The 9,967-nt window shown below is 42.6% G+C and overlaps 1 protein-coding gene across 1 annotated transcript; it reads left to right on the forward strand.

The window, feature by feature from the left end:
* Nucleotides 1-1,480: 1,480 nt before the first annotated feature.
* Nucleotides 1,481-7,737, forward strand: LOC121917564 (cytochrome P450 2G1-like). The gene is made up of 9 exons (XM_042443632.1): nucleotides 1,481-1,721; nucleotides 2,948-3,110; nucleotides 3,202-3,351; nucleotides 3,724-3,884; nucleotides 4,745-4,921; nucleotides 5,114-5,255; nucleotides 5,475-5,662; nucleotides 6,369-6,510; nucleotides 7,057-7,737. Exons 1-9 carry the CDS (start codon nucleotides 1,542-1,544, stop codon nucleotides 7,236-7,238), a joined length of 1,485 nt encoding a protein of 494 aa, XP_042299566.1. The 5' UTR covers nucleotides 1,481-1,541; the 3' UTR covers nucleotides 7,239-7,737.
* Nucleotides 7,738-9,967: the final 2,230 nt, after the last annotated feature.

The raw sequence follows: 9,967 nt of genomic DNA on the forward strand, positions 1-9,967 counted from the left end.
CCCATACTATCTGCAAATATCACAATTTTCCTCTGCAGTTGTTCTCAAGATGGTGATAGGACATGACATAATGTAACTCCTGCCACCATTTTGGGAGTGACTACAGAAGAAAATGGAAGTATTTAGGCTTGCTGTGGAGGCGTATGGCCTCCATAGCAGCTCTCGAGGGGCTGTGGCACCTCCAGGGAGAGACACAAATAGTCCTCTGGCCCTCTGTTGTTTGCTATGTGCATTTACTAGTCTTGGCACTTCACAATGACTTCTGTGTATGGTTATCCTTTATATTGTTCAGTTCGGCACAGTACGGTCAGCTCTTCATAACCACGGATTCTTTATCCATGGATTCAATAAGCCAAGGCTTGAAAATATTTTTAAAATAGATAAAATCCAAAACGCAAACCTTCATTTTGCCATTTTATATAACGGACACCATTGCACTATGCTACTGTACTTAATGGGACTTGAGGATCCATGGATTTTAGCATCCATGGGGGGTCCTGGAACCAAATCCCAAAGGCTACCAAGACCCCAATCTATATCTGTTAACATAGTAAAATGTCTGTGTCCTTCCTTTGAGGAACTCAATCACATGTATCAACTCTTAGGCAACAGTTTTAATGCAATTTCTCTTTGTGCCTGTTACGGTGGGAATCAGTAATTAGTAAACTTACAGTGATGGAGACAACAGCCAGAAGTTCAGTAGCTCAGATATGCTGTTTATTTGCTATAGCAAAGAGACTGACCCTTTGAATCACTTCAAGAAGAGCCAGCATTGGAGGTAGGCTGGTGGCTCTCCTTTATGCACAGAAACCACAGAAACCACAAGCTGTGACAAGTGTTCAGTTTGACCAGACAATTACACCATGTCTCATTCTTAGTTTCTGCAACTTAAGCTAGCAACCTAAGCAAGTCTATATTTGCAATCCTTAGTGTAGCATCAGTAAACTAGCAAGTTAACATGTGGCCCCCTTGTCCCCCATGTCTCCCCCTCCCCTATATATTTCCCGTTAGTCTAACCGCAGGACAGAAATTTCCCGTACAGCGAATGTCCAGTATACTACCTATGCAATTTTGGTTATCCCTTGTCACACATCTCTTACAGTTAGGTTTGGCAATTTCTTGTCACATAGCAACTTTGAATTGTCAATGGCTTCTAGTTATCATTTATTACTTTTAGCCCTTAATTTAGCCTCCTTTTTACCCTATCATTCCTTTCTTAAATATAGAACTCTATCCTTTAGGTTTTTAACCCAGGGAAAGCCCTGAGCATCCAACAAAGCTAATAATACTGTTATCTGCAAAATCAGAAAAGTGCCAGTCCCTATGTCCTTTGCACCAAACATTCCCAATATCAATTAACTAGGGGTCAGACAAGTTTGCTCCGATTTCAAGAATTAAACTCTGATGCATGTTTGCCCCATACAGTTATGTAACACAGAAGGTGGAGCTGAATTCAGCTCTTATTAAATACATGGAGCACCGGCAAGATAAGACAGAAAGTCTACACTCTGCTTAGGGAGCAGAACAGGTGGCAAAGCATCATGGAGTTAGCTGGTGCAGTCACCTTCTTCCTTGTCATCTACGTCTCTTGCCTTGCATTCATAACTGCAAAGAGGAAACTGTCACAGAAGGGAAGGCTTCCTCCTGGTCCCACTCCTCTTCCTCTAATTGGGAATTTCCTACAGATCAAGGCAACAGAAACTTTAAAATCTCTTCTGAAGGTAAGTGATTGTCCCTTGAAAGCACAGCATTTGCATGCCAGGGATGATGTTTCTCTTGGGGTGGAATATCTGGGTGACACCTGAGGTTTATCTGATGCTTGATTTATATGATACTTGTATTAAAATTTTCACACTCTTGGTTTGAGGGATGTGATCCCAAAGGCAGCTATGGACTACTTTGTTGTGATCTCGAAGACAATACTTTGCTTGCTTTCTCTCCCAGTGGCAAAAAGTGTCTGGGCTGGATTTTAATGCAGTTTGAATCAGAGTTAAATGCCCCTCTCAACAAGTCATTCTCTGCTCAAATCTGCATCTCATGCTTTACCTGAAACAGGGATACCTCTCTAAAGAGTTCAGATTAGTGATCATTTATATATTTCAGAATGTGTTTAAATGAGTGTGCGTTAATGAGATAAGATGCATGAAATGTGATTATACAGGTGTCTCTCCGTTTGTAAAGACTTCATATACACAACCCTTGCTTACTTGCGAGGAGTAAATGAAGGGGATTAAAATGGGGCATGCGCCCTTATTCAAGCCTATGGGGCTTGAATATGTGTGTGTTTCCATTTTTGCAGAGAGGGGGGTCTGGAACAGATCCCCCACGAAAACAGAGGGCTGACCGTACTTTGGTTTTTTCCCTTGGTGTTGAATAAAATTTTTTTTAAAAGGGCGGGGGAATTTATTGCATGTCTTAATAATCCAACTTAGACCTGCCGTGTTGATAAGGATAAGGTTGGATATTATCACACGGAAAATGCCACTGATGCCACCGCCCAGCTGAATCCTGGCTAACTTCTGGCTGGAAGCTGCTCTCATCCAGCCTCTTTTCAAAACCAGGAATCTCCCAGCTTTGCAAATCGGTTGGCTGAGCGCAGCTTCTAGCCGGAGGTTAGCCAGGATTCAGCTGGATGGTGGCATCGGTGGCATTTTGCGTGTCATAATACCCGACTTTACCCTGAAAGAGACTTCAACGCTGCAGGGGTAAGTCGGGGGTTTTAAGCCAAGTAATAAACTCCTAAGAGTCAGTCTACTCTGCAATGTCTGATTTAGTTATACACTAGAGAGACTGCCTTCCCTCTGTCCCTTTCTGCTATAAGACTCTAAGCTCTGGTCCCCCTGCATTTGAGCTGTAGGAGAGAACCATGACTAAAGGCATCATTATAAAAGGTCTGCCTATATTATAACAATATTGTGCCCACATAACGGGTTATTTTCCTATGCAGCTGAGTGAAAAATATGGTTCCGTGTTCACCGTCTATTTTGGATCTCGTCCAATTGTGGTCTTATGTGGACACAAAGCTGTGAAGGAGGCCCTCGTCGACAGGGCAGAAGAATTCAGTGGAAGAGTAACCAACGCTACTTTGAAACGAACTTTCGAAGAACTTGGTGAGGCATCTCCAATGGCTTTGCAAGGATGGCTCCCACCTTTTTCTCTCCTTCCTGTATGCCCCTTCCATTTCTTTCTTGTTTCCTGCAGGTTTGATCTTTGCCAACGGAGAGCGTTGGAGGCAAATGCGCCGATTCTCACTCACCGTCTTGAGGGATTTTGGAATGGGGAAAAAGTCAATTCAAGAGCGGATCCAGGAGGAGGCCCAGTTCCTGCTGGAGGAGTTTCGGAAGACAAAGGGTGAGTTGAGATGTAATGAATATTAATACATTTTCTCATTCCCAGCAAGAAAAGGGCGTTTCTCCATTCCTCCAGTTTTTGATTTTCTGTTAATTTTGTGCAAAACACTATGGCTGAGATCCTCCAATGGGAGATGTACCAATGATGGCATAGCTACATAGACTCTATATCACTGTTAGCATTAGAAATTTATATTCCTTACCTTCAGGACAGTTGAGATATTATCTAAACCATCTATCTCCTTCCTGATCCCAACTTTCCTGATGTTGGGCTAAAAATCCCATCCTCCCCAAATATCTGGAAGACACCAGGTTACCAGGAGTATCTGCAGTGAAGTGACTCCCCTCCTTTCTCTTTGTCCTTGTACTTTAGAGAAGCCATTTGATCCCACCTACTTTCTCAGCCGGGCCGTGTCCAACGTCATTTGCTCCATCGTTTTTGGGGACCGTTTTGACTATGAGGACAAGGAATTCCAGTCCCTCATGGAAATGATGAACAACAGCTTCCGGGAAATGAGCAGTGCTTGGGGCCAGGTACTCCAAATCCTCTTCCCTCTGTTGACTGGAAAAAGGAGGTGGATTACCTACCACCTACCAACTGAGAAAAAGGTTTCCACCCCAGAAATTTTAAGCTAGCCTTGACACTAACATACCAGACCCATATGTTAATCGCATGTCTTTAGCTGACTGGATAATACACCTACAATCAATGGATTCTTTATCTTTTCCTATACACAGCAGAGCTATCCAGAATTCCTCAAGATTCAGGCCTTATGAACATGTATGTTGTTGGTCTGCTACCTAGGAAATACTCACTTTGAAGAGAAGGATATATCTTTAGGAAGTCTAAATGGTGCATTTCATATGATGCCCTCTATGCAGGTGGCACACAAAGGCTGAGATCCCATGTTGGCACTTAACTCAGTGGCATGTTCAGTTTCATATTTTCCCATGGGCTAGAAATTGTCAGCCCCTAGGAGGGATTCCTGCTGCTTTCACTTATTGTTGAGAAAGAGAAGGAAGATGGTAAAGAACCATAGAGAAACAGCTTGTTTTAGCTTAGTCACGAGGAGGAGAAATGGGGTGCACCCACTTTTTCCTTCACCGGAGAGATCGGAGCAGTTCGACCAACATGGTCTAGATCGACTCCCACCGTCCTTCTCTTTCTCCTTTCCCAGTGATATATGACAATAAAAGGGGCCTTTCCTAGGAACTGATATTGGGCCGGTGATGGGAGGTTTTTTTGGTTCAACTTGCAAGGGCAAATGAATAGGATTGTGCCTGCCACCTAAAATGGGACATTGGCAAGTGAAAGTTGCACTTTTGTGCACATAAGACATTAACAGGATACCACCTGTCACTACCAGCTAAGCCTGACTTGTTTTCTCATGCAGGTCTATGACATGTATTTCAACATCCTGAAGTATTTCCCAGGGCCTCACACCAAAATCTATGACACCCTGGAAGACATGAAACGCTTACTTGCCAAGAAAATACAGAAGAATAAAGAGACATTTGACCCTGACTTCCCACGACACTTTATCGATTGCTTCCTCATCCAGATGGAAAAGGTATTTTGGGGGGGTTATGAAAGGGGTGAGGATCTGCCAACTCCATGCAACTTGCAATGGCCGTGATGGCACAAAGTGATGACACAAAGCGCATTGTTTGTTTTCTCTCACTCAGTTCACCCTCAAGAGAGAACATACTTTCCTTTTCTTGCGGCCAATGGAGTGTTCTCACAATGTTTTCCCTGTTTCCAGGAGAAAGACAAGCCATCCAGTGAATTTAACGACATGAACTTATTGATCACAACCCTTAACCTCTTCTTTGCTGGAACAGAGACAGTCAGCTCTACCTTGAGATACGGATTCCTATTTCTGATGAAATATCCTGAGGTTCAAGGTATGCAAGGATGAGGATGGAGAACATTATTTAAGTATTCTCCCTACAATTGGAAGCCATTCCCTGGGAATCCATTTTCATGATACCTCTTAAAACTGGTATTCAGAGAGTTGCTGTCTCTGAACCCTAGATATTCCATTTGGTTATATTGAATTTAGAATAGCAGCTCCCTTGAGGAATTAAAATCTTTGGAACTGATTCAGTGAATTCATTTGACAGCAAAAGTGCATGAAGAAATTGACCGAGTGATTGGAAGGAACCGCGTCCCAAACATTGAAGACCGGAGCCAGATGCCTTATGCAGATGCTGTCATCCATGAAATACAGAGGTGCAGTGATCTGATTCCCATGGATGTACCCCACATGGTTATTCGTGACACTGAATTCAGAGGATACATGATTCCCAAGGTACAAACACTGGGCACAGCAGATAAAACCCAGCAGTTTTCTTGTTATGAAATGTTAGACTATTTTGATGGAATATTCCATTTTCCCCCAAGCTATCCATCATTTGCCAAGGCAGAATGTTTTCATATAGCTGAAGATTTGCCTATTGACATGTTTACTGGTGGATGTTGTGTCTAGTGCTATAAATGGTTATTAGGGAGTGGGAAAAGGCATTTGACACCATTGAGTTGGATAGTTTTGTCCCAGAATGGCTTTTAGTCATGATGTTCAAAAAGAGGTTCTGAAAATGAAAATTTCAGAGCTCAGTTTTACCTCCAGAGTCTGGACCACACAGTTATCTAGGACCCTGAATTCGCAAGCTATGTCATCCCCAAAGTACAAAGAACAGTGAAAGGTCCAGGGAAAGGTAGACTACAGGAATAGAGTGTCTTGAAACAATGAACAATATTGATGGGAAGTTATGTTTTGTCAGTTTGCTAATCTGCTCCTGGTGAAAATAGCTTTAACTTGGAACATCAGAAGAAGTAAATGAAGTGTAGAGTCAAGTACAGATAGTCTCAACTGATCCAACATCTTTGCACTGAACATTTAAATGGAAATCATGGGCCACCGATGGATGGTTGACAACATTTAGCTCTAAAAACTGCTGTTGCCATTACTGAAATTTAGAATTTCTCATCGCAGCCCTCTTTCTTTTCTTTTCCAGGGGACAGAAATCTACCCTTTGCTCAGCAGTGCCCTTCATGACCCCACGATGTTTAAAAGGCCCTTTGCTTTCAGCCCAGAGAACTTTCTGGATGAAAACGGACGCTTCAAGAAGAACGAAGCCTTTGTCCCATTCTCCTCAGGTACGGCCCTTCCATGCAATCCACAAGATTTTATAAGTGAGGCAGGTGATTGTACAGCAAAGGCCTCCCTTATCAGAAGATACTCCATAGAAAGCTATTTACTATATAGTCTCATGTATAAGTCTAGAAATTTAGTACACAAAAAAATTGACCAAAAAAACCTGAGTCGACTTATCCATGAGTCAATGTAAGTACTGTGTCTTAACTCTTATTTAAAAGAAGCAAGTATTCCTCAGTGAAAAACAAGCGTATAATCTGTACTGAAAGCACCGACCACCTCTACTCTCTCATCCATCCAGCATTAAATGTGAGCACAAAGAGTTATGTCTGCTGGAACTTTGTAAGTCCTTTGACATTGTTGTGTTTTGCTTCATCTTTTCGATCCTTTGCTATATGCACCTAAGCTTTACCCTCATTCACGGGTCATAGCAAAATCCATAATTTTGCCCCCAGAACCTGCCCTCAATTTATGCATGAGGTTGACCTATAGTCAAGAATATACAGCATATCCTTCCCTATATGATGATTCTTCTTTTTTGCTTGCAGGGAAACGGATCTGTGCGGGTGAAGCATTGGCCCGAATGGAGCTATTCCTCTTCTTCACCACCGTCCTGCAGAGTTTTGAGCTGAAGCCCCTTATTCCCCCAGAAGATATTGACACAACTCCTCAGGAGAGTGGCCTTGGCACAATCCCACCTTTCTACCAGCTCTCCATTGTCGCACGCTAACCCATAGGTCACATTGCCCATGGTCATTGCTCTCTTACAAACACTGGATTCCTCAATTCCATCAGCGGAGACCTTTCATTCTGTTTTCTGGCTCAACTTGCAATTTGTTTGCTTTTAAAGTTTGCATCCACAGATTAGGACTTGTTCAAATGGGGTGCTCTTGAGAATCCTAGATGGAGAGGGAGGATGCTCATGGTTCATTCCAGAGTATTATATCTGCTTTTGACTATTACAGACTATTATATCTGCTTTTATATCAGCCAAAGGAATGTGGTGCCATCTTTGATTTTTGTATCTGTACCTAATGAGTGTGTAAGCCTAGAGACTGCTGTGAAAGATAAAATATAACAACACGGCATCAAGTGTTCGATTTTTGGCTTCAGGTTTATCGTAGGATTTTGGTGTCAGGTTTATCATAAGATGTTATGCCATCTTCTCTGTTTTTTGTATCTGTACCTAAGGAGTGTGTAAGTGTTGAAAATGCCATAAAAAATAAAATCCGCTTCCGAGCTCAATATAAGGCGTTGGTTATTACCTATAAAGCCCTAAATGGCTTGGGCCCAGGATACCTGAAGGACCGCCTCTCTCCGTACATTCCGCCTCGCACCCTCAGAACATCTGGGCAGCAACTACTGAAGGTGCCTGGGGCTAGGTTATCTTCTACTTCAAGAAGGTCCTTTTCCACGGCTGCCCCAGCCCTTTGGAACACGCTGCCCACCGAGCTCCACTCATCTACCACCCTGGCCCAATTTAGGAAGGGTCTCAAAACCTTCCTATTCAATCAGGCATTCCTCGATTAAATATCCTGTGGGCCTCCCTCCTCTCCCGTGGCCGTGAGGTTGGGCTAAGGGGCTTTTTATTGTTTTTAAGATTTATTGTCTATGTTTTTAATCTTTTGTATGTTGTTTGCACGATGATGCACTCTGTAAGCCGCCCTGATCGCTTGGAAGGGCGGGATACAAATAAAAATTTTATTATTTATTATTTTTATTAAAAACGCATCAAGTATTTGATTTTGGCTTTCCCAAAGGATTGGGAAATGTTGTTCATTGAGATTTTTATATGGTGGCCATGCTGTTAGTTCCATTTGAACATTGGGACAACATATGCAGCTATGTCACTGCTCTCCTCCTGAGAATACAAGCACAACATCATAATACACTTCTACATAATCATACACTAGTTTACAATGACTTTTATAGGACCAAGGTGAACAGGAAAGGATGTTTCTTTTTGTGTGCCTTCCAGCTGTTTATGATTTTGGTGACCCTAAAGCAAGTCCATCATGTTGTTTGTCTCACCAAGACTGGTACAGAAGAGATGCACTGACATGTCCATGCATGTGGGCATAGTGCTGCAGATGGGCTGCAAGTACCCCATGGAACCACTTTCTGTGGCCCCTGAAGCCCCATCGCATATTGCAAATGCTCCCTTTCCCCCCCCAAAAGCACATTTTCACTTAATTGTTTACCCAAAACCATGCAGAAAGCAGCCCATGTGTAAAAACATATTTTAAAACCCAATATCACCTTGCAATCCCCCTTGAAAACCATACTACCTGCAAATATCATCATTTTCTTCTGCAGTTGTTCTCAAAATGGTGATAGGACATGACATAGTGTAACTCCTACCACTATTTTCAGAGAGACTACAGAGGAAATTGGAAGTATTTAGGATTACTGTGGAGGAGTATGGCCTCCATAGCAGCTCTTGAGGGGATGTGGCACCTCCGGGGAGAGACACAAATAGTCCTCTGGCCCCCACACAGTTGTCCACAGTTGCAGGGTCAGGTGTTGCTTGCTATGTTCACTTACTAGTCTTGGCACTTCAGAATGACTTCTGTGTATGGGTATCCTTTATATTGTTCAGTTTGGCACAGTACAGTCAGCCCTCCCTAACCACGAATTCTTTATCCATGGATTCAACTATCCAAAAATATATAAAATCCAAAAAGCAAATCTTGATTTTGGCATTTTATCTGAGGGACCCCATTGTACCATGCCACTGTATTTCACATGACTTGAGCATCTCTGGGTTTTCGCATCCATGGGGTGGGTGGGTCCTGGAATCAAATCCCAAAGGATACCAAGACTCCAATGGGAAGCCATTGAAATCCATAAACACCTGGATAATTTCAACCAGAAAGAAGAAACCCTTAAAGTGAACAAAGTTTGACTACCAGTCCTGAGGAATAGCAAAATCAGGACTCAGCAAATGCAAAGGGGAAACCACCCAGCGTCAGGGTCTTTCCCAGCAGACAATGATTGCCAATTAGCAGACATTAATCCTCTTTGCATATCCTCCCACCCTGAGGCCCTGACATCAACAACAGAACAATACATAGATTGACATGGAGATCACTCCTCCCTACCCAGAGTCACACAGTAAATGTATATGCAACTCTCTTCCATGCCAGTATTCTCTGAAGATGCCAGCCACAGATGCTGGTGAAACATTGGGAATAAACCCTTCAAGAACATGGCAGCATAGCCCGAAAAAGCCCACATAAAACTCACTGTATATTTATTAATGTCTGTGTCCTTCCTTGGAGGAAATCAATCCCATTTTCCAACTCTTATTGAACAGTTTTAATGCAATTTCTCTTTGTGCCCTTCTGAAATATAGAATTCTACTGCTCTTTGGGTCCCTCCACTCCCCAATCCTTTCAGTTTCCAACCCTGAGCATCCAGAAAAGCTAATAATACCGTTATCTGCAAAAAGAGAAAAGT

Source organism: Sceloporus undulatus, unplaced genomic scaffold (genome assembly GCF_019175285.1).
Source record: "Sceloporus undulatus isolate JIND9_A2432 ecotype Alabama unplaced genomic scaffold, SceUnd_v1.1 scaffold_23, whole genome shotgun sequence".
Classification (NCBI taxonomy): Eukaryota; Metazoa; Chordata; class Lepidosauria; order Squamata; family Phrynosomatidae; genus Sceloporus; species Sceloporus undulatus.

Coding starts and splice junctions, on each gene's coding strand:
- LOC121917564 (XM_042443632.1), top strand. CDS start 1,542: ATGGAGTTAGCTGGTGCAGTCACCTTCTTCCTTGTCATCTACGTCTCT. Junction 3,352..3,723: donor GGAGTTTCGGAAGACAAAGG/GTGAGTTGAGAT, acceptor CTTGTACTTTAG/AGAAGCCATTTGATCCCACC. Junction 3,885..4,744: donor TGAGCAGTGCTTGGGGCCAG/GTACTCCAAATC, acceptor TTTCTCATGCAG/GTCTATGACATGTATTTCAA.